At 36.0% G+C, this 25,547-nt stretch overlaps 1 protein-coding gene across 3 annotated transcripts in view; it reads left to right on the top strand.

Moving 5' to 3' along the window:
- The first annotated feature begins 771 nt into the window (after positions 1–771).
- Positions 772–25,547, top strand: part of APC2 (anaphase-promoting complex/cyclosome 2) — a 168,572-nt gene continuing 143,796 nt past the window's right edge. For 2 of the 3 annotated variants that reach the window (XR_016431421.1, XM_090003524.1), the window contains exons 1-2: positions 772–1,479; positions 22,477–22,566. Coding sequence is in view for 1 of the 3 variants with exons in the window: in XM_090003524.1 (XP_089859650.1) it covers positions 1,252–1,479; positions 22,477–22,566 (318 nt within the window). In the remaining 2 variants the exon portion in view is untranslated. Of the gene's footprint in view, positions 1,480–22,476; positions 22,567–23,445; positions 23,567–25,547 lie in introns of those variants that run through there. The other variant, XM_090003526.1, reaches the window with a different exon arrangement.

Genomic DNA, 25,547 nt, shown 5'->3' with positions numbered 1-25,547 from the left:
ATCCGCGCCGGGGGGGGGGGGGAGCTCCTGGACCCCCCTCCTGTAAGGGCAAAAACTCTAAATCAGGCTCCACAACTCATCAAGTTGAATGATGTTACCCACGTTGGGAGGAGCCCCCAAACCCCCTCCTGTAAGGGCAAAAACTACGAATCATGTTCTACAACTCATCAAGTTGAACGATGCTACAATCAGTGTACAGGTCAGTCGGTGTTTGATGGAGCAATGTAGGATCGTCTGCTAGATATGCACAGAAGTAGAGAGATAAGAGAGAGTGAGTGAGAGCGTTGATGTTCATGGTCTTCTCCAGGGGAAACTCTTTGCTTCTCTTGATTTATTCTCTAGAGAAAGAGAAAGGGTTTTACAGTGTTTTACGAAGAACAAAGAAGAAGAAGATGACGATGAAAAGTTCAAACAGATATTTTTGATGCCTCAGGTCAATATCATCCTCGACTTTCTGGATGGAATACATGTTTGTCCTTTTTTTGAACTATTTGTTTTTTTTTTAAATGAAGGGCATTTTTGTTATTTTCTCAAACCATCGCTTTACTTTATGAGAAAAATAGCAAGAAATGATACTTAAGTCTTTGCAACCACACCATACTCCAATGCTAAGTGTTGTCAATATACACGGGAATATGAGCCCCATGTGCTTCTATAAGACAAACGTGGGATTCCATGAATCATGGGGGAGAACATACACCATCCTCTCACCAAACTGCATTTGAGCTGATGATATAGATATAGCCCACATGAATCATATAACAAGGCAACGAGCACACGTATCAGCAAACATAGTCTAATTCGTCTAAACGTAGAAAGGGCGCACTAAACCTCTTCCCGCGCGAAATTCCTCCCTCCCCCACTGTGGACATGTGAAGAAACCCTCATCCCGTCCTCTCTCTCTCTCTCTCTGAGGGCCTACTTTTTGTTGTACCTTTTTCTAGGGTTTTCGCTGTTTCAGTCAGCAAATTTGCGTGGGCTTGTTCATCTCGCGCTTGTACAGACCTCTTCTCGCTGTGTTTTATTGCAGATCTGTCCAACCATATGATCAGACCATGTCGTAGTTACAGTTCAGCGATTCGCTGCACATCTCTGCAACAGTTCCAAACCGACTAGGATAATATGGCGTTCATGGTCCCAAAGGGCACCACCGTGCTCGCTGGGTCGGCTTCTCTTTCTCCGCTTTGATTTCGTCCGTGCTACTGCATCATCCAATAGGCTCACCCTCACCCGTTTGAGAGGCGGTTCCATATGGATTTGGGGATCATGGGAAGCGATCTAGGGGTTTTGGGCAACTTGAACGACGAAGCCATCGATGAGATCTCTATCAATTGGGAGGAATTCTGTGCGTGCACCGACATGCTATTGACCGGTGCGAGGGATCCGTCAGTTGACACTGAGTTCTCTGCTTCCGTGAAGGTTCTCTGCAAGCATGGATTCATGTGGTTCATCCAGGATTACTTTCTTCGGGCAATCGAGGTACAATAGCGTCTTCATTTTCTCTCATTCTCCGATCAAGTTTGTTTCCGACTCATCTTACTTTTACGATACATGGTCTAAGTTTGGAACTGGCATTTCAGAGCATGGTGCAAATTTTGCAGCTTCTCCTAACATTTAAGATAAGTGGGCTCATCGGACGACACATTAGATGGTCCTTGGGAGCACCCTCCTTTTCACAAAAAATAGACTGAATTGGGTTTTCGTCTTTTTGTTTATGTAATTTTCTCCATGATGTAATATCCCAGCTTTTCTCAGTTCTGTGAATACTAGGTGTACATCCAAACACTCCTTTAGTCTCTTGATCTCATTCAAATATTTTCTTACTTGATTCTGGCCGCCTCCAATTGGGATCTTCCGGTGAGTAAAGGGGGTTGGCAGGCAACAACCGTATCTCTCTCTCTCTGACTGCCGATTGCCGATGGGTTTTCTGGCGAAGGAGCGAGCTGCGCGGGCCAACCTGCCGTGTCCAGCATATTTTAAGGGTGAAAAACATATGCTTCCTTTTTTCATCTGATATCTGTACAACCTTGACTGTACTGAACCCCAAAGCCCTTTGAGTTTTCCAAACACAGTCCTTGTTTGGTTGGGAACTGATTCAAATATACTGTCCAAATCGATTAAATCATGAGGTGCCTACTTTTCCCCTTGTTAAATATAGTGTAAGTTTTTGAGTTAAAGATCGGCAAAAGAGATCAGGTGACTGCTTATAGATGCTTTTTCCATGCGCACACACCCACACACATAAAATGAAGATTTGCCCTCCGTTTCGATTTTGATGATCATTGAAAAGCTGAAACTTTGTGGATTTGTAGATGATTATTTTCTTCTATTATGTAGATGTACATTCATGCTTCCAATGGATGGAAGATTCATACTGACTATTTAAACCTTTTGCAAGTTCTGATTCAATTATTTGCTTTCACATTGCTGTAATTTGTGATGGATGGGTGGTTGATTTTCACCATTTTGGATATTGCATTCCCAGTTTAGAGTTTGAAGCAGAGTTGCTAGTCGAGGAAGCGGGAGCGGGAAGCGATACGGAAAGCGGAAGCGGGAAGCGGGAAGCGAGGCACTTCTAAAATTTTAGGAAGCGGGAAGCGCGGGACAACTTAAGAGCGAACCGGGAAGCGTCTTCGAAGCGACTTAGGAAGCGAAGAAGGAAGCGACCTAAGAAGCGAAGAAGGAAGCGACATAGGATTCAAATGAGAAGCGAAAGGGAAGTGAATAAGAATCAAAAGGGGAGCAAAAATGTAATTATATATATTTATTTTATCAAAAAATAAGATTTATATCATTATTGACAAAATAAAACATGTATCTAAGACAAAAAATAATATAAGTTGCAATTATCTAACAAATGCATCATTTGTAATTTTCAAGCATTTAAAAAAAATACATCAAGAGAAGATCATAATTCACATTCCTCTTGCATGCAAGCACTACATAATACATTAAGAAAACTAATAAATTTGATTAAAAAGTGTACATTTTTCAATGAAAGAATTAAATGACTTGATTGTTGTAAATCTTATGATTTCTGCAACATAGAAAATGAGAAATCAATAAACTCAAAGATTACATAGAGATATGGTTAAATTTTTAAGCTATAAAGTTCTGAAGTCTAAACTGTAAACCATAAGCTATAAAGTTCTAAACTATAAACTTAAAATTAACATAATCCACTACTTCACTTTTCAAAATAAAAGTACATATCGAACCAACAAAATATTAAAAAACCATAACAAAAAAAGTAACATAAAAGTTTCTAAGTTGGACTACTCCAAATACATCATCAAAAGAATAATTAAGAATTCAATAGTTCATTAATCTGTCATCTTTCTCTTCCCTTTTAAGTCAGCAATAGATCGAGAACTTTTTGCATCATCACGTGCTTCTGCTCCTTCCTTCATTTCCTATAATGAATATGTTAAAAAATGAAAATGTTCAAAAACCATAATTTTAAATATAAAAAATACATATATAGAAAAAAGTAAAATTAAAAAACAAAAGATCAACATACCTTGCCTAGGTCTCCTGTTAAGGAAACGATCAATTCAGCCTTGAGGAACTGATGGTCGCTCTTGTATATCCGCAGTTCTACTAGCTCTATTGGATTGATTTGTATCCTCTTCAACTTCATTTGTACGTATGATTATTGGAGGTAATGGAACTCTTGGTAGTGCATCTTTGAGTTTGAATTTGGAAATAGTGCTTGATTGTTGTGCACTATCATCCAAATATATGTAATGAAAAGAGGCGGAAGCACCAATAGGGCAAAGAGTCACTCTTTAAGAGTGATTACAAGAGCCAAGAACACAGACACCAAATGTGCACACACAAAAACTCACAAATATAGAAAATGACTTAAAGTCATAAGTTGGATTTATTGAAGAAAGGAAGAGAAGGGTGTAAAAACCCATACATTTACAAGGGGGAACCTCCTCTTTATATAGAGGAGGAGAGCACTTTAGAAGGACCATAAAGGGGGCTCCCTTCTAGTCGTTGGGAGCCCCAACGGTCATAAATATGACTGTTGGGGCCCCAACGACTAGATGGGTGGGGCCCCTTTATGGTTCCAAAAAGCAAAAACAGAAAATAAAAAAGGAAAAAGAAAAAGGGGAAAAAAGAACGAAAAGTAAAAAACAAAAAAGTACATATGGAATTACCAAAACACCCCTATCGGGTTTTTGGTTTATACAAAACAGGAAAAAGCTATATAATTATGTATATATACATATATACGTATATATACTTATATATATATATATGAATGTATATATATATATATAAGTATATGTATATATATATATATATTTATATATACATAATTTAACATGCCCCCTCAAACTTTACGGGGAGAAGACCGAAAGTTTGCCAAGAAGAAACATGAATCGTGGAATTGGGAGCGCCTTGGTGAAGAAGTCAGCTAGTTGATACTCTGAAGTGACATATGGCAATGTGATGGTCCCTTTGAGATATTCGTCTCGAACATAATGGCAATCCATTTCGATATGCATGGTCCGCTTATGAAAGGTGTGATTGCTGGCAATGTATATCGCACTCTTGTTATCACAACAGAGCTTGGTGGGAGTGGAAATGGAAACGCCCATGTCACCAAGAAGACTTCTGAGCCACACAATCTCCATAGTTGTCATCGCCATAGCCCGATATTCAGCTTCAGTAGATGATAAGGAGACCTTCTGCTGCTTCTTGCATCTCCACGAGATGAGAGATTCACCTAAAAAAATGCAAAGACCCGTAATTGAGATCCGATCATTGGGATTTCCTCCCCAGTCAGCATCAGTAAAAGCAGTCAATTCAAGAGATGAGGAAGAGGATAAGAAGAGTCCCTTGGAGATGGTATTTTTGATATATCGCACAATTCTCATTACGGCCGCCATATGAACCGTAGTAGGAGTGTGCTGAAATTGGCTCGCTGCATGAACCGCATGAACTATGTCTTGACGTGTGATGGATAGATAGGTGAGAGATCCAATTAATTGACGGTAGGGGGTTGGATCTTCAAGAAGAACACCATCTTCAAGTCTTAGTTTCACATTGATAACTTCAGGAGTCTCCACTTTCTTTTCATCAGATATTCCTGATTTGGTACAGATTTCTGCAGCTAACTTCATTTGAGATAAGATGTACCCACGCGCTGAATAAGCCACTTCAATTCCTAAAAAATATCTCAAATAACCAAGGTCAGACATATCAAAAGTATCTTTTAGTATAGACTTAACATCATTTACTCCCTTTTTGTCATTCCCAGTGATGATCATATCATCAACATACAGCAGAACATTATAATGGAGTCACTTGTCCTTTTGACAAAAAGAGCAGTGTCAGTATAGCAAGAAGAAAAACCTAAATTGACTAATACATTACTAAACCTGTCATACAAAGCTTTAGGAGCTTGCTTAAGTCCATATAAAGCCTTTTTTAATTTTAAAACTTTTCCATTTAAATTCATACCTGGAGGTGGTTCCATATAAACTTCTTCATTTAAATTACCATTCAAGAAGGCATTTTTAACGTCAAGTTGAAAGATGGGCCATTTTTTAACAGAAGCTATAGCAATAAGGGCTCGAACACTAGTCATTCGAGCAACTGGGGCAAAAGTTTCATCATAGTCTACCCCATACTCTTGGGCATAACCTTTGGCTACCAACCTAGCCTTATATCTTTCTAATGAACCATCACTCTTAGTCTTTACTTTAAACACCCATCTACATCCAATGGGTTTCTTGCCATTGGGAGGATCAACGATTTCTCAACTTTGCGCCTTTTTGAGGGCATTAAGTTCAAGCTCCATAGCTTCATTCCAATGATCATATTGTTTAGCATCATTGTAATGAGATGGTTCATGAAAGGAGTGAAGAGCAAGAAGACATGCTCGATAATTAGGGGAAAAAGAGTCATAAGAAACAAATCTATTTGGAATCTTAGGAATGCGATTTGATCTTCTTTGAGAGGTTTCTTCTATCGATTCACTTTGAGAAAATCTTTCAAGGGCACAAGGAGGATTTCTTTCATTCCTTCTAGAGTAGACTTGTATTTGTCTTGAAGCATTTTCTTCTAAGTTTTGATCATTATTTGGATGTTCAACAAGATCTTCATTAAGAGGTTCATTAAGATCAATATGATCATCTATGATGTTTTCTTGAGGTAACAAGTCAAATAAAAAGGAATAGTCAATATTTTCATTTGGTTGATGCGAAAAACCATTTTCTTCTTCGAGGAATGTGACATCTTTTGAGATATAAAGTTTATTATTAAGTATGTCAAAACATCGATATCCTTTTTGTTTTTCGCCATATCCCAAAAAAATACATTCAATAGCCCTAGGAGAAAGTTTATCATTTTTGCGAGTTAAAACAAAGTATTTGCATCCAAAAATTCTTAATCTTTTATAATCAGGAGACATATTGTAAAGTTTTTCAAATGGAGAAATATTTTTCAAAGACAATGAAGGGATTCTATTGATGAGATATGTTGAAGTTAGAACCGCTTTGGCCCAAAAGGATTTTGGGATATTTTTTGAAATCAATAATGTTCTTGTAGTTTCTATTATGTGCCTATGCTTTCTTTCCGCAAGACCATTTTGTTGCGGAGTGTTGGGACAAGAACGTTGATGACAAATTCCATTTTCTTTTAAGTAATTTTGAAAATCATTAGACATATATTCACCTCCCGAATCGGACCTAAGAATAGATAGATTTCCCAAAAATTGATTTTTAACCAGTGCATGAAATTCTTTAAAGAAAGAGAAGACTTCAGATTTGCGACTTAGGAAGTATGTCCACGTAAATCTAGTGAAGTCATCAATAAAGACCACATAATACGAGAAACCTCCTTTAGATAAAATTGGGGAAGGTCCCCACACATCGGAATGAACAAGTTCAAATGGCCGAGTGGCAAAATAACTTCTTTAAGGAAACGGAGTAGCTTTAGATTTCCCAAAAATGCAATCTTTACAAGTCATGTGATTGTCTTTACAAGTATTGTTCAAAAAAGGGAAAAGAGACATTTTTACAAAATTTGGATGATCAAGTCTCTCATGCCAAATTTCAATACTTTTGTCTTTTACAAGATTGCAAGATGACTTAGATGGAAGCGTCAAAAAGTCCATAAAATAGAGATCACCCCTTCTATGGCCTTGCCCAATCAGCTTCCCTGACTGGAGATCCTGCACGATGCAATCTTTAGGTGAGAAAAGACTTGACATCCATGGTCGGTGATTTGGGAAACGGAAAAGAGATTTAAATTAATTTTTGGAACAACTCTTACTTTAGGAACAAAGAAATTTTGAGAATTTTTGAAGTCAAGTGTTCCAATACATTCAATTTTTAATGACGTTCCATCGGCCGTTGAAACATAGGAGGACATGGGTTCGGAAAAAACATTTGAAAGAGAGTTTTTATGAGATGTCATATGAAAAGAACCACCAGAGTCTAGTATCCACATACCTGGAGGTGATGAAGAGTAGGCGATGGCGGCTCCGGATGTTGAAGGAGAAGACTTGAGAAGGTGTTGGAGAACTTCAGAGATAAGATTAAGAGTTTTTTTGATATCTCCTTTGGTACTTTCTTCCTTTGGAGAATTTTCTCCAACCGCGGCAACCTTTCCTTTAAGCTTTGGACAAACCAGTCTAATGTGCCCCGGTTCATTACAATAGTGGCATATGATTCCCTTTCTAGGCCCATTGATATTTTTGTTAAAGTGGGGAGGTCTATATGCTTTAACATTTGATCCGGGCCTATTAACGGCCAAAACCTCATCATTCCTAATGCTCAAGCCAAGTCGAGTTTCTTCTTGACATACCTCGGCAAGAGCATCTTCAATAGGTAGGGCTTTGCTTCTATGGAGAAGAGATGTCCTCACTTGTTCAAATTCCGGGCGAAGTCCATGAAGGAATTGAAAAAAGTGCTCCTTTTCAATTTGTTCCCTTCTTAGTTCAATATCTTGTGGAGCAACCCATTTGGGCTCAAGAAGGGCAAGCTCATCCCAAAGGGGGGTTAGAGAGCTAAAATAGTCCCGGACACTCATATCCATTTGTTTGGTAGAACGAATTTTTTCTTGACAAAGGAATTGCCGAGCAAGATCCTTTTGGGTATACATACCCTTAAGGAAAAACCAAGCCTCATTGGCCCTTCTAAACTTGGCAATATTAGCACAATTTTTAAGATCTACATTGTTCATAAACCATGCCAAAATTTTGGCATCGTTACTTTCCCAATCCTCGATTTTGGATTGATGTTCATTAATGGCTATGATGCGCTTATCGCCATCTAAAGCCTTTTCAACTTCATTTTCAATTTTGGTAAGAACAAGAGAGGGTTCGGGAGTAGTTCCCATAACAAAGCCCCAAAGTTTCTTACCTCTTAGATGATTTTCCATAGCGGAGGCCCACATGAGATAGTTGGACCCATTTAGCTTGAAAGAAAACTCCACTTTAGAGTCACGTTCCATCGGCACCAAATATTCTTCCTTTCTTCAAAACTTTGAGAGGCATGCTTTCCAAGATGACAAAAGAAAAGCCCAATCACCAACCGTGCTCTGATACCATGTAATGAAAAGAGGCGGAAGCACCAGTAGGGCAAAGAGTCACTCTTTAAGAGTGATTACAAGAGCCAAGAACACAAACACCAAATGTGCACACACAAAAACTCACAAATATAGAAAATGACTTAAAGTCATAAGTTGGATTTATTGAAGAAAGGAAGAGAAGGGTGTAAAAACCCATACATTTACAAGGGGGAACCTCCTCTTTATATAGAGGAGGAGAGCACTTTAGAAGGACCATAAAGGGGGCTCCCTTCTAGTCGTTGGGAGCCCCAACGGTCATAAATATGACTGTTGGGGCCCCAACGACTAGATGGGTGGGGCCCCTTTATGGTTCCAAAAAGCAAAAACAGAAAATAAAAAAGGAAAAAGAAAAAGGGGAAAAAAGAACGAAAAGTAAAAAACAAAAAAGTACATATGGAATTACCAAAACACCCCTATCGGGTTTTTGGTTTATACAAAACAGGAAAAAGCTATATAATTATGTATATATACATATATACGTATATATACTTATATATATACGAATGTATATATATATATATATATATATATATATATATATAAGTATATGTATATATATATTTATATATACATAATTTAACAATATCTCCAACGCATATCCTCCAATCTTAACGTATTTTCTTCTACAATAGGAAGTTTTGGATTGATATCCCATTTTAGATTAGATCCTTCTTTGTAGCGATTGTTGCACCTTTTTATAACAAGAATATAAAATATGATTAGTATAATAAACAATCAATGGTAGAAAAAGAGAAAAAAAATATCAAAACAAAAGTACAACACAGTTTAATTATACCTGTCAATCAATCGAAGATTGGAATGAATATACACCAAGGTATCAGCACGATCTTTATTGAGCCTATTTCTTTTAACATTGTGAATATAACAGTAGGTGCTCCGCACTTTTTCTGCAGAAGATGTGCTAACAGGTTGAGATAAAACCTTAATGACTAATGCTCTCAACTCAGGTGTATCACCACCATAAAAACAACACAAATTAACCACCGACATTGTAGGATTCAATGCATCTATTCTTGTTGCATTTCGGCTAAATCTTCCAATTCTTGATGCAAAAGCCACAAGTTGTGACCTATAAAGTGTAGAGAGCTCTTCATTTCCAGCAGATATGACTTCAAGCGCGAGCATTGCACCGTCTAAGATATCATTATCCTTTTCTGCGAAAAAAATGTTTAATAACTATAAGAAAAAAATGCAAATGAAATAATAAAATAATTAAATTATTAAACTTTAAACTTTATTAAATAGATAAAATAAAAATTTTACCAGGAGAAACTCGTTTGACCTCTCCTGCTGTTGGGATCTTGAGATACTCTAACTCGTAATATTTTGGAGTAAGCATGTGGGCTAGACTATGGAGATGCACATTTATTCTATCCCATCTATTTGAGACAATCTTATGAATCTTTTCATACAAATCTGGTTGTCCTTTTAGATTGTTTTTGATTTTCCCCGACATGTTGTCCATGCTTTCATACACTTCACCAATTATAAGGCCTTTCTGATCACAAAATTTAATCATCTTATATATGGGTTTTGTAATCAATAATATTAAACGTACAGAATCCCAATATTCTTCATCAAGAATACTTGTTTCTGTTGTAACGGTCCATTTTTTCATAATTTCATCCGTGCATGATTGATTCCACTCGCTCCATCTATTTGAAATTCATATGAGCCTCAAGCTTTCCCTCACATTAAGCAAGCGCTTCAAAGTAGTATAATATGAATCAAATCTTGTTTTTGCAATCTTTATTAGCTCTAATTTTTCATTCCTTCTAAAGATTGCTAGTGCTTTTGAATGATTTGTGATATACTTCACAAATTTCTTTACTCTGCAAATATGTTTCTCCCAACCAATGAAACTCATGTGCCAAATCCTTAAAGATCAAATTAAGTATGTGCACAACACAAGGTGCCCAAAAAATATACTTATACGTTTGTTTTTAATTCTTCACCTGCTAACTTGCAATTTGCTGCATTGTCTGTAATCACTTGCACTATATTAGAAGGCCCCACAAGTTTAAATCTCGTATTAAAAAACTCGACAATGTTTGAAGCTGACTGTTGCACATTAGAAAAATCGCTTGCATATAAGAACATCGAGCCAAAACAGTTTGATGCAAGTATATTTATCAAGTGCTTGTTCTTGATATTTGTCCAACCGTCTGAGACAATGGAAACTCCAAACTCCTCAAACTTTTCTCAAAATTTATTTAACTCCCTGTGAATATTCTTTCTCATTGTCAAGCAACGTTGTTTGCGCTTTTTCATATGATGGAGGTTTATATCTAGGCACTTTATTAACCACATATATCATCTCTTCCCAATATGGTGATCGAAGCACATTGAAAGGTATGCCATTTGCACACAAAAATCTGATAATTTTATGCTATACATCATCTCTTTCTACCTTTTTAAAGGTATCACGAATATCAACTGTTTTTCGGCTTCCACTAGATGATGTAGTCATACTAATAGGCTTCTTCGGTTTATCAATTCTTGGTCTCCTCAACTCAAATGCACTTGATGAAACCTCCACTCGTCGAAATTGCCTCTTAATTTTCCTTGCCAATTCTGCATTTTTTGCAACTATAGGACAAAAGGCAATTCCAATACTTTGTCCCTTTGAAGATCCCATGAGATGTGCAAAAACTCAAGTATATGACCCATGATAAATATTTTTTGCAGTGCCTGCACATAAAAACCTGGGTTCCACCTTGCTTTCCTTGCCCACTCTTCTTTTGTTTCAATACATGGCGCCATAGCACTGTTGTTTTATGCATGCTAGGTGGTTCATCATCTTGGTCATCTTCAGAATAGTAGTCATCCAAGTCATATTCTTCTTCATCTTCCTCATCAAAACAATTTTTGTTTCTGTCCTCAAACTGATATGGACAATCAAAAGACCTCTTGCCCTTTCTTGCATTGTCATTCCCAACACCACTAGACGATTCATGCTCCGAATTGCAAAAATAATCATCATCCTCGTCATAATTGTCATGATCGTAGTTTGTGATGGTCATTAGTGAAGCAAAGAACATGCAAATATACTTGTATCATAAAAGTATAAGAATCAATCTAAAACACTTTTAAAAAGCTATTATTAACAACAAAGGATGGAGAGTGAAAACACAAATCATTACTCTCATAATTTACCAATTACTAAAACAAAAAATAAACATCATTTAAGGAGGTTAAAGATCTATGATTCTATAATATACTATGATAAAACAAACAAAATTAAAAAAAAGGGGAAAAAAAGGAATGATAAGCTCAATCATGCTCGATAATACATTTTTGTAAAATTTATAAAGATTTTGGATGATTGATTTTTTGAATTTTTTAAAAACCTGCTCAGGTCTCAGAATTCAACATTTCAAGAGCAGATCCCTATAAAATCAAGAATACATATCACATTTATACTATCAGAATTTTAAAATAAAATAAAATAAACATGAAAAATTCATTGCCGTGTTAAGGCTTTGAAACTGCTTCACAGACTATTGGCCTGATAAGGCTTTGAAACTGCTTCATGAAGTGGTACAGTCTATAGAACCCGAGACACAAACGAAAGACAAATAAAGAGGAATAAAAGCAATAGACATAACTCATTTGACCATAAATAAGAAATAACATGTTTATACATTCATAACATGCATATACTAGTCAACAAAGAACAAAAAAAAATATCATGTTCTCAAATTTCAAAAATTGTATACTAGAACACATGCTCGAAAAGGACCATTTACATGAATATGTTATCATTCCAAAAAGTCATAGATCAATGCTATCCGTGAACCAAGAGCATATTAGGTTAAAAAACAAATACAAGAACAATCTGTCTGTTTCTCTCTCAGACAGTACAAAAATGAAGAGGAAAAAAAGGAGGCGACTTACCAAAATTGCTTTCCATGGTCTACACAAGCCTCCTCCCTCACACTCACTCTGTCTCACCAAGAATGTGGGGAGGACGGCTACTCACCTGCCTGACTCACCCGAATCAGGTGGGCTTAATCCCACCTGACCTACTACTGCTAGCAGGCCAGCATGGCCATTAGCGCAGTGGGAACGAGCTTCACTAGCAGGGCTGCAGGGGGAGGGGTGGAGAGGAAGGAGCTCACGACAAGCTCCGCTAGCAGGGCTGTAGGGGGAGGGGTGGAGATGAAGGAGCTCACGCCGAGCTTCACTAGCAGGGCCGTAGGGGGAGGGGTGGAGTGGAAGGAGCTCACAAGGAGCTCCACTAGCAGGGCTGCATGGGGAGGGGTGGAGAGGAAGGAGCTCACGTCCAGCTCCACTAGCAGGGCTGCAGGGAGAGGGAGCTCACAACGAGCTCCACTAGCAGGGTTGCAGGGGGAGGGGTGGAGAGGAAGGAGCTCACGGCGAGCTCCACTAGCACTAGCAGGGCTGCAGGGGGAGGGTGGAGAGGAAGGAGCTCACGCCGAGCTCCACTAGCAGGGCTGCAGGGGGAGGGGTGGAGAGGAACGAGCTCACGACGAGTTCCACTAGCAGCTGAAGGGTGGAGGAAAAAAATCGATGAATTTGCATCTCGTGGGCGAGATGGAGAGAAGAGAGGAGAGAAGAGACAGAGGGAAAATGGATACGCGTACCTGAATATCCTCATTGTCGGTCGGTGGAGGTCGTCGGACGTTGGAAAAGGTCGCCATAAGTTTTGAAGGTCGCCGGTCGGTGGCCAAAATCCTGAGAGAGAGAGAGAGGGAGGAAGACAAACTCGGAAGAGGCATGAAAAAAACCCTAAAGCCCTCTTTTAAGATTTCTTTTCACGATTTTTTTAAAATTCTCATTTTGCCCTTAATAAAAAACTCTTTCTTTTAAAACAAAAGGGCAAAATAGTAATAGGTTACCCGTACCCCTTTAAAGGGGTACGCGCTTCTTGATATAAAAGTGCGCTTCCCCATACATTTCGGAAGCATCACGTTTCGTGCTTCTGAAACGCGTATTGGGGAAGCGCGCCTCCCCTCAAGCATAGGCGCTTCCGGTAACTCTGGTTTGGATTTCTAAATGTTTTTCTTTTTTTTGGAGATAAATAGGAATGATACTTTGAATTTTTGTTAATCTTAATGAAGGATTTAAGATCCGAATCTATTTAATTTTTATAATATGTACTTATAGTTTATATTTTAATTTAACAAATTAAACAAAAAACCATGACTCTCTCGAGTCACGGAGTTGCATGTGGCTGATCAGATACCAAGTTTCAAGAATGCCAACCATGCCCCCCCCCCCCCTCCCCCCTCCTCCTCCTCCTCTTTCTTTTTCATCATCCTCTTCCTCTCCCTTTTCTTCTTCTTCTCCTCCTCTCGCTTCACTTGTTTTTCTTTTTTTCTTCTTAAGCAAAGGCTAAAGAAGAAGAAGAAATAAGGTGTGTGTGCATGTGTTTGTGTGGCCGTGTGTGTGGTTAAAAGTGATTTGGGAAACTTAAAATTATCAAAATCTATGTTTGTGCTGTGGTTTATTCTTAGAAATTGTTAAAGGAATGCTAGTTGTTTCATTCATGTTATGGTAGCTTTACGTATGCATGGATACACAAAACCCAACCTGATTAAGTGTAAGTATAAGGATTTAAGCTAGTTGGATCTGGATTTAGTTTTATCTAATTCCCTGAAATTGAACCTGATTAGGCCATATCCGATTAAGTCAGACTCGGTAATGCCTAGATCCGACCTGATTACATCCCTAGTTGTAATTGAGAGTTACACCTATGTGAAGTGGGCTAATATCAAGTGTAGCTGGTATAGAGTGAGTCTACATACAACACCTATACTACAAAAGTAAAGTTTTATTTTAAATAAAATGCAACATTTGTATTGTCCAAAATTTTAGCCTATAATTTAGTTTTAGGGCGTTTAGAGCATAGTTGTTAGAAACGGATATGGGTACTGTTACAGGTATGAGGTATTTGTACGGATACGAGAGGGCATAAAAAGTTTCAAGTATGTTTTTATTTGAAAAGCATGTTAATACGATTCCAAGAAAATATGATACGAATTTTTAATAAACATTGCTACGGTATCTAAAAGAATTCGTACGAGTTTCTAACAAGTTGATATGAAATATACATTTTTATCAAGGTTGTAAGTATCGTATCGTTACCCATATCGATCGGACCCAAAGTTATATACGCATCATAAAAAACATATTTTTTAATAATTTTTTTCAAAAAATTAGAAAAAATCAAGGAAAATTATTTGTTAGAAGCATTTATGTCTCTATAATAGCAAAAATTCTAAAAAAATTATAACACTTAAAAAAATGATGAATTGTACAAAATACAACCATAAAATCACATATGAAGCATTTATGTCTCTATAAACTGCATAAGACATCATCAAACATCAACTAATATAGATAATATTGCATGCATATCTCACAAGAACAATGCAAAACATTAAATATGTTAGAATTATGAGCATGCCACAAGACTCATACTTTTATATTACATAAACAAAAACAAAATAACCAAGTTTATGAACACTTAAGCATTAAATAGTCAAGTTTTTGAAACTATAACCTCAATCATTATCATTATCTTCTTTTTCTTCTCTTCCTTATTCGATATCTACATCGTCTTCAATATACATGGGCTCTATATCATCTACCTCCTGTGCTCTTTCCACGTTGATATATTGAATGCTCTCTTCATTCAAAATACCTGTTTCTTTTTTAACCTATGTATCCAATACATACATCAAAATGTTTCAAACGTATGAGATCAAATTGCTCTTTGTGCCTCTCTGATGATAACTTTTTCATTTGCCTAAAAAGATGACATGAAAGAATTAAAACTAGTTGGGTTTTGTATGATATAAAAAAAACTTTAAAACCCAAAATAAAAAAAGTCAAGTTTTAGTCATTGTAAAGTACGCTAGACACGTATTGTACGATACACCCTATATCGTACGATACAACTGATACAAATATGATACACACTCGTATCGCCATACGAGTGTGTATCGTATCGAGTTAGGCCATAGTTACTATACATATCGTACTGTATCATACAATACAGTACAATACTTACAACCAGGGGCTAGGGATGGCAGTGAACCGTGGCGGGTGCGGGGGACAAGTTCTCCACCCCCGACCCATCTCAAAATTTTGCCCTCCATCCTCGCCTCCATTCCCGCACGAGTTTTGATTTTAACCACCATCCCTGGTCCAAACGGGGCGAGGCAGGGCGGGACCCCGTTTCCCCGATCCTTTCGCTGCTGCCACCTTCCGCTGTTACAGGAAAAATAGGAGAAAAATGAGAGCTCACGCGTCTCGTTAGAGGAAAGAGAGGAAGGAGAGAGGAGAAATTCAAGAAAGGATTTTATGTTAGGGTTAAGAATATATATATATATATATGATTTTATAATACGTATAAGGGTATATTAATAATTTCCTTAATGGGGATAAGAGAGGGGGCATGACAGGGCAAGAGTAAGTTCATCCCCGCCTCCATACCTGCACAGGTTTTGATTTTAACCTCTATCCCCGATCCATTCCCCGTTTCATGTCCTCCATCCTGGGTCGAGGCGGGGCGGGGTCTCGTTTCCCCCTGGTCCACTGCCATCCCTACTAGGGGCAGAGCCATGTTGTGGGGAGGTGGGCACGTGCCCAACGATCGACCCTCATCTGCAAGATACGTGGGCACTTGTGCCTGACGGCCCCGATTCAAAGGGGCACAACCTTTTGGCTCCCTCCATACCCTAAACCTCTCTCTCTCTCTCTCTCTTGCGTGCGCCCCCTTCGACGCTCCCTGCGACCCCACAACGCAGGCCCTCCCTCTCTCTCTCCGACCCCACAACATAGCCCCCTCCTCTCAATCTTTCTCCAACCCTCCCTGCGACCCACACCTCAAGGGAATCCACTCTCTCCGGCTCTCCCCGCAACCCCACAACCACCACAACGACCACTCTCTCTCTCTCTCCGATTCTTGTGTGGCCCATCTCTCGTTCGGTGCCATCGGAGGGTTGCGGTGGACCTCTGACGCCCTCTTATTCCTCTTTTACACACACCCCTGTGGCTGGTTATTTTGCCTCTTTTCCTCTTCTTTTTCTTTCCATTTTTTTTCCAAATCATAAATGAGTGCTTGATAGGGTTTTTATTTTAGGGGTTATATTTGTTTTTTTAATTAGCACATTGCATGATGTTTTTTAGGATTTAGGTTATTGATTTAGTTTATTTTTAAACTACATGAATGTTTAATTAAGTTTTTAGGATTTTTTTGTGTTTTTTAATTGACATTAGGCATGTAATGAATGCTTGCTTTTCATTAGAATATCAAGGGGTTTTTAGTTAGCATAAATGTATGATTTTTTTAAGGATTTATGGTATTGATTTGGATTTTTGCAAATAACATGAATGTTTAATTAGGGTTTTAGGTTTTTTTTGTGCATTCTTTTTCTTTTTAATTATCATTAAGTATGATTTTATTAATAAATGTTTGATTTTAGTTATCACTTATCAAACCCCTAAAATTTTCTTTTTTATTAGGACTTAAGTTTTTTATTTTGATTTTTCAAATGACATGAATATTTAAATAGGTATTTTTTTGTGTTTTTTTTCAATCAACATTAAACATGGTTCCATGAATTCACACTTGATTTTAGTTAGAAATTTAGGGGTTTTATTTTTTTTAATTAGTATATCTATGAGTGATGTTTGTTAGGATTTAGGGATTTGATTTTTTAATGACAAATGTTGAGCTATGGTTTTAGTTTTTTTTTGTGTTTTCTCTAATTACTATTAGGCATGAATAGTAAATGCTTGATTTTAGATAGAATATTAGGGGTCTTTTTATCAATTAGCATAAATGCACAATTTATGATGTTTGTAAGAATTAGGTTTTTGATTTGATTTTTTATATTGGCATAAATGTTTAGTTATGGTTTTAAGGTTTTTATGTGTTTTTATTTTTCAATTGGCATTAAGGAAGCTGATTGGTGTCTTGAGGAGGATTCAGAATCAATGTGGAATAAGATAGCGGGTGACATTAGAAAGGTGGCTAAGGAGGTATTGGGTGAGTCTAAAGGCGGTGCACCGCTAGGTAAGGATAAATCGTGGTGGAACGAGGGTGTCAAATTAACTATTAAGGTTAAAAGAGAGTGTTATAGAAATCTAAGTAAGAGTCGTGATAATGAGAATTTGAAGAAGTATATGATAACAAAGAAGGAAGCTAAAAAAGTAGTTCGGAACGCGAGGGATAAGGTATATAAGGAGGTTTATGAAAAGTTGGATACCAAAGAGGGCGAGAAGGATATATATAGGCTTGCAAAGATATCTGGTACTGGGATGCAGGAGTGTAGAGTACCAATGCAACTGTGGTTCAAAGTTAAATTTTACAATATTAGTGTATCAAGAATAGATGCAACGTTTTTGTGTAGTATGCACTAAGGCATGTTATACTCTATTCATATTGCCTCAATTAATTTTATGTTGAATTGGGTGTGTCAATGGGTCAAACCCCTGCTAAAATGGGTGGGTCCAAACTCGGATCCGACTAAGTGATGCAGGTATCAGATTCATTCGGATTTGGTCCGACCAAATTTTTTATAAGATAAACCATACCCATATCTGATAAGAATTACATAAACCAGACACAATCCATACTCGATAAAAAAACATTTTCAAGTTTTTTACATTGAAAAATAACTGATCTTAATTGGAATTCAGGTTGGACCTGGGTCTGGTATAAATTTCATAAACCACACCTGACGGTACAAGGGTGCATTCAGGCTTAATTTTCAAAATTTTAGTAATTCTTTTAGGAACTTGACCCCACAAATGTGATCTACAGTCAGTTTAGTAGGAATAGATTTTTGGATCATGCAATTATGATATGTGAGGAGGTTTTAATAAGGTTTCAAAATGTGTTAATTTTTACAAATTTAAACACTCATAAGAGCATATTTTTATTGAAAAAACATGATCCAATAGTAGATTCCCAGCAAATGGATTATGCTAAATACATGTGGAGAGTCAGACTTGCCAAATATGGCTTGAAACATAAAAAATCAGCACTACCCACATGGTATGGACAATCAGGAGGGACCAATCTCTCTCTCTCTATATATATATGTATATAATATGAAAAATAACCGTAGTCTACTGCAAAAATGACACGTTTCTTGAAATGCCTTAAACTTTTCAAATTCGTTTGTTGTCCAAAATCGCAAATACTATTATTTTTAGGACCATTTTAGCTTTCACACCTATCGTTTTCGGTGCAAATTTCCTCCATATGCAAATTTTCTCCCTCTCCATCGGAAACGCCTTAGCCACACATTTTATGCTAATTTAGTAAATTTTTTATGTGAGGCAACTCAACTATTTGCGAGGTTTTTTGGTTCGAGTTTAAAAGAAATTCCGCAGCTTATTTTTTGCACATTTCTGAACTTTTGTGTGAAATAACATAGGTATTTGCGATATTTGCTATGTTTCTCGGTTCGAGTTTAAAAGAAATTTCGTAGATTTTTTATGCGAATTTAGAAAATTTTTATGCAACCTAACTTAGGTATTTGCGATGTTTGGAGGTTCGAGTTGAAAAGAAACTCCATTCATATTTATTTTATGCGAATTTTATTAACTTTTTATGCGAGGTAACTCAAGTATTTGCAAGGTTTATAGGAAGAGTTTGTAGCATATTCTTTCTTGTCAAAAGAAAATGACATGGGTTTCTTCCCTTAAGTTACCTTGCAAATATGTGTGAGATTTGGAGGTTCGAGTTTTAAAGAAAGTTTGCTCACACATATTTTATGCGAATTTAGTAAATTTTTTATGTGAGGTAACTTAACCATTTGCGAGGTTTGGAGGTTTGAGTTTAAAAGAAAGTTCCCTTGCACTTAGTTTATGCGAATTTCGTAAATCATTTATGCGAGATAACTCAAGTATTTGCGAGGTTTGTCGGTTTGAGTTAAAAAACAAATTCGTAGATTTTTTATGCAACGTTATTATATTTTTTATATGAGGTAACTTAAGGGAAGAAACCCAAGCCATTTCCTTTTAATAAGAAGGAATGCTCTACAAACTCTTCCCTACAAACCTCATACATACTTGAGTTAATTCACATAAAAAATTTACGAATTTCGCATAAAATATGTGTGAACGAACTTTCTTTTAAACTCAAACCTCCAAACATCGCAAATACCTGAGTTACCTTGCATAAAAAGTTTTTAAATTCGCATAAAAAAGCTGCAAAATTTCTTTTAAACTCGAACTGAAAAACATAGAAAATATTGCAAATAACTCAGTTACATCGCATAAAAAATTTCTAAATTTGCATAAAATATCTGCAATTTTTTTTAAAACTCGAATCGAGAGACATAGCAAATATAGGAAATACCTGAGTTACTTCGTATAAAAAGTTTAAAAATACACATAAAAAGCTGTAAAATTTCTTTTAAACTCGAACTGAGAAATCTTGCAAATAGTTGAGTTACTTCACATAAAAAATTTACTAAATTCACATAAAATATGTGCGACTGAGGCGTTTCTGGTGGATACAAAGGAAATTCACATATGGAGGAAATTCACACTGAAAATGATAGGTGCGAAGGATAAAATGGTCCTAAAAATAACAACACTTGCGATTTTGGACAACATACGAATTTGAAAAGTTTTAAGGCATTTCAGGAAGCATGTCATTTTTGCTGTACACTATGGTCACTTTTCGTATAAAATAGCTATCATAGTCACAAATATGGGTCCCAAGTCCCAACTATATATAGGCAAGCCAAATCTCGGGATAATAAAGGTTGCGTTTATAAATGTTGGGAAAAACTTGGAAAAATCTCAACACTAAAAAATATAAAGTGTAAAAAATAACAAAAATAAGTAAGAAAAGAATATGTTTGGATAATAGAGTTAATGTAGAAATATATGCATAAAAAAATTTATAGAATCTTTTGAAATATAAAAATTATAAAATAAAAAAATAAAAAACATATTTAAAGTGTAGAAAAAAATATAAAAGTGACTTAAAATAACATGACATTACCACGATAATATCGTGATCATATTGTGATAATATAAAAAAAAATATGAATTTGAAAATCTTGCTATAATTTACCTTTAATATCATTTACCCATTAAAAATATCTTGCTATAATTTACCTTTAATATCATTTACCCATTAAAAATATAGATATAGGTGATTTTTTTAAAGTATAGCCAATATCTATGACTATGATAGATAGAGAGATATATTTTTTGTTCGAGAATGCATACATATACATACTAATTAAGTTTCTTGGGTGAGAGCATCTTTCATGATTTTTGGACGACGGTTGTGATTTTCTCAAGAGCGCATTTCCACCTGTTTTTCCACTCAAGGAAGTGGGTTAAGGTAAAAAAATCCTATTCTTTGCTTGTTATTGAGTGTTTTTCGGTGAAGTACACAAAGAATAATTCAATCCCATCCATTTAAAACGTTTTGATGAATTGGATACATGGATTGAAGAAGAAGCAGATAGTCTTTTGAATGAAGAGGACATTCAGTGGATTAACATGGAAGGAGCACAAGAGATACATGATGAAGACCCCACGTATCTCGGAGACGATGTGAAGGTGGAATAAGGAGATGAAGAAGAAGTTAATGATGATTAAGATGAATATAATTATTGATGTGTCATGCTTTATTAAAAAACTTGTTCTTGTGAGATGTTTTTGTTTATGTAATATGAAATTATGACTATTGTGGTATGTAATAGACTTAAATGCTTCATATGTGATTTAATGTATGTAGTTTGTCCATTTCATCATTATTTCATGTGATGATTTTTTTAGAATTTTTACTAATTTTTTCTGATTTTTCTTGATTTTTTAGATTTTTTTATAAAAAATTTATGATACGTTTACGATTTGATACAATATGGTGCTACTATTGAGCCGACCAATACGGGTAACAATACACTACTTACAACCTTGGTGCCATGTAACTTCTATTGATATGAAGGATCAAAGATCTTAGTTCTTAAAGTTTATAGGTTTATGCGATTAAGAAATTCTGGTTGCTTTTCTTATGCGAATGTGCCACATCATATTTAAGTCATCTCTACAGTGTTCATCAACATAGATTGACACAAGGCCATTTAACTCATAGGATTCATAATAAAATTCATCAGAATTTAAAAGGATCATGTCTGATCTATCTAATTTATGTATGGTTGTTATAGTACTTTTATGAGCGTTATTTTTTTTGTACTATGTGAAGTTTTAAACCTGGAAGGAAGCTGCATCTGGTTCTTGCTTTTTTCTTTTTGCTGGTTTCTTCCACTTAACTTTTTTTGGAAAGATGGTGCAGGCTGGCTGAATGTTGGTAGGATATTCTGCGCTATTTTTCAGTGTTTTTTGGAAGTAGATCATATGATTTTGGGCGACTGCTGTGATTCTGATTTGTTATGAATTTGGTGTTTCATTATGCTGTTATTCATTGCAACTTATCGAGCTAGGGCTTTCTAATTTTCGTCTGTGCCCAGTTTCATTTATTTGCATCCGTTTGGTGTTATTCGAATTATCGATAAACTTTCTTTTCTTTATGAGTTCTTTGTTCTGTTGAGCTGATCATTCCAATCATGCTTATCATTCCCCTAAGAGCTGGAAAATTCTGAAAGGATACTCTCAATTGTTTTGGGTGGTCTGTGCATCCTTCTCCTTTTAAGTTGTTTTTTAATGCCTGTTGTCCTAACCACTCGTCTTTGGTTGTTTCTTTACACTCTCATATTATGTTTTCAATTTTAGATTGAACCTTTGTAGCTGAACTTTGAATTCTGAAAATCATTTAGCTGAAATTAACACTAAATTTGAAAATTATTTAGCTTATGAGATGAACACTATTATTAATCCTTTTTGTTTCCGTGTTTCCAGCAATCATTCAAGGAAAATGGTGCATTAAAGTTCTGGAGTTTGTTTGATATTAACCACAATCCATCTGCATCACAAGTGTATAATGGCAGTGTATGACAATAAACAATAGCCTTTTCTACTCTATTTTTATGTTCTTTTTCCTCTTTTTTCCTCTCTCATTGGATTAGTTTAATGACATTTGAAAGGCCACATTTTACTATGCTTTAGTCAATCATATCCTGGAAAACTTTCAAATCCACATTGTTTTTCTGCTATCAACTTGTTACTGTGCTATTACTCAATTATGTTTATACATAACCAGTTTAACTGATTCTCGTTTATGTTGAAGATCTGCATATTTGATTTTTGTTTTGGCATCTTCCATATATCTATGTCACATGAATAAGGCTGCAGAGATGGGGATTCATCATTCAACCATTTTTGTGAAGTTTCCAATATGATTTGTATGTAAAAGGATACGGAACGGCAGTCACAGCAGAGTTTCCATGTGACAGCCATATATACAGAAATCACCTTTATTTCATGGGTGGCTATTGTTGGGGCTATAAAAGCGAATCTGCATATTGCATGTATTTAAGGTTACTAATTGCTAAAGAATAGAATGCAATTGGCTTATAGCCTTTTGTATTGTAAATGTTTACTTGAGTTTCAGTTTGACCTCAGGATTCATGTCGACAAAGCTAAGAAGGCTCGACAAGGGCAGTTTTTGACATCTCTTTTTCCCTTTCTTTCCATTAGAATGTGACCTAGACCTGTATCCATGTCCGTAATGTGTGTTGGAAGATATGAGACATGTTAGGACCAAAATGGATCTATAAAATCAAGTATTGATCTGATGGAATGATCGAGCAGTATAAAGCCCGGTTGATGGAAAAAGGTTACACGTAGGAGTATGGACTTGATTGTGATGAAACTTTCAGTTATTTTGTAAAAATAGATACTATGGAGACTGCTCTCTTGCTACTACTTATGGATGGTTTGTGAAGCAACTTGATGTCAAAAATGCTTTTTATATTGGTATTTCAATGAGAAAGTCTATATGGGGCAGTGGGCAGCCTGCCAGTTATCATGAAGGTGATCTCAAGCTAAGGTGTGTAAGTTAAGAAAACTCTTTATGGGCTCAAACAAGCCTCCAGCTCGCATTTTGAGAGCTTTTGCAGCACAGTTCATGAACATGTTTTTTATAGAAGTCAAGTTAATTATTTTTTATTTGTTTTCAAGAAAGATAACTGCATTACTATTATTTTGTTATTATGTTGTTGACATTGTCATGACAAGAAACTCTTAGGTTAACATTTTAGAGGTCAAGGTCCCATATGAAAGATTTCACATGAAAGAGCTCGGTTCATTGTGTTATTCAATGTGGTAATTAGTGTACCAGAACCCGTATTGCATGACCCTGAGATATCAGTGTATTGTAAGATACAAGAAAAAACTTGAATTAAAAATCACAAAAAATTGAAAAATTACAAAAAAGAGAAAAATCTCCAAAAAATTCAGAAAAAAATGTAGAATGCAATAGAAAAAACGAACATGAATATATGCATTATGAGTAACATGCACTAGTAAAACATTCAAAACCAAACTGATAACACTCTTAAACATTTAACAAAAGTTACAACTTACAAGCACAAATGTTTAATATCAAAGTTATATATTACATAACAAAACAAAAGAAGAACCATCCTAATCTATCAATTATAACAAAAATGATATTCAAATGATAGATCTTCTTCTTTTGAATTGTCTTCTCTTCATTCACATTCATCTTTGGGCGAACATAATTATTGCCATCATCCACCTGAGCCTCCATCTCAGCCTCCAATTGCCTCCGATCTTTATTACCATCCAAGACACCAGGTTCTTCTACCCACTCATCAAATATGTCAAGGTTGTCACTACTGATGGGGCCGTAGCTGCTCCTCTGGCTTCGTCTTGATTCTCTTTGTATTTGTCTGCAACATTCACATATACATTAAAATATAAGTACTATTAAAGTAAATTCCTAACATATATGTTGATGTTAACTTTGCTTCAATCTCATGTTACATGAGACAAATACAAGATCATTTAATCGTGAGTGCTCCAATCTATTCCCTTTCTTTGTGTGGATGCACTTAAAAAAATATTCAATTTCTCTCACATCCACTCGAGTTCCATCCTTGGTTCAATATACACTGTGCAAACCTAGATAACGAAGGAGCATCACCACCAAACCTATTCTACCATTGATTTGAACCAACAAAAGAAAAACATATCATGAGAGAAAATCCTTGCAACACAAAAATACATAATTAAATATAATAACATTGAATTTCAAATGCATACCTGGCCACAATGAGCTGTGCAATTGGATTGCGTTCCTTCGCCCAAAGTCCCCTTCATTTTGTTCATACTTGGTTAACTCCAAATGAATGTCTTTGGAGGCTATGATCTACATTAAGTTTCTCAATGGAATTCAGGATGCTTGTTTGTACTTCTCTATTATATAAATGGCCGGAATGAAGTAAGCGACAATATGAATGTCTTGATAGAGCTGGTGAGTCCATCTTCTATTAATCACCTTCCAAACTGGCATATAATACTTTTTCTTGCTGTTGAAATTTTATCTAATCTGTTCTTTTGCCCAGACAATATCATGATACAAGTAGGACATAGCTAGAGCCTCATCACTGTCCACTTTAATACTTTCATGAGTGACACTATCATCTTCAAAAACATACTGCACCTCTTCTAAAAATCTATGGAGAAGAATATCTCCACTATGCCAAGCCTAATAGGTTTCTGCGTAATCTTTATTGCAAACCACTCATTTGAAGCAAACATTTGCTTTAATTCATTTTGATGAATAACAAGGCTTTGTACAGTCAAAACATTCATAGCAAACCTTATCAATGCATGACGTATCAACTCGGCTCCATTGGTAAACCTTCTCAAGTTTATAGTGGTCGAATGATTATAAATGGATTTTGTTACGTTCTTACACATTTCAATGCACTCAGAAATGCCCTCTATCTCACCAATATCTTCAAGCATGAGATAAATGCAGGCATCAAACAAAGTAATTATAA

Source organism: Nuphar pumila, chromosome 4 (genome assembly GCF_984573655.1).
Source record: "Nuphar pumila chromosome 4, dmNupPumi1.hap1.1, whole genome shotgun sequence".
Classification (NCBI taxonomy): Eukaryota; Viridiplantae; Streptophyta; class Magnoliopsida; order Nymphaeales; family Nymphaeaceae; genus Nuphar; species Nuphar pumila.
The sequence above is the reverse complement of the archived record's forward strand: the minus strand, read 5'-3'. Positions and strand labels throughout refer to the sequence as shown.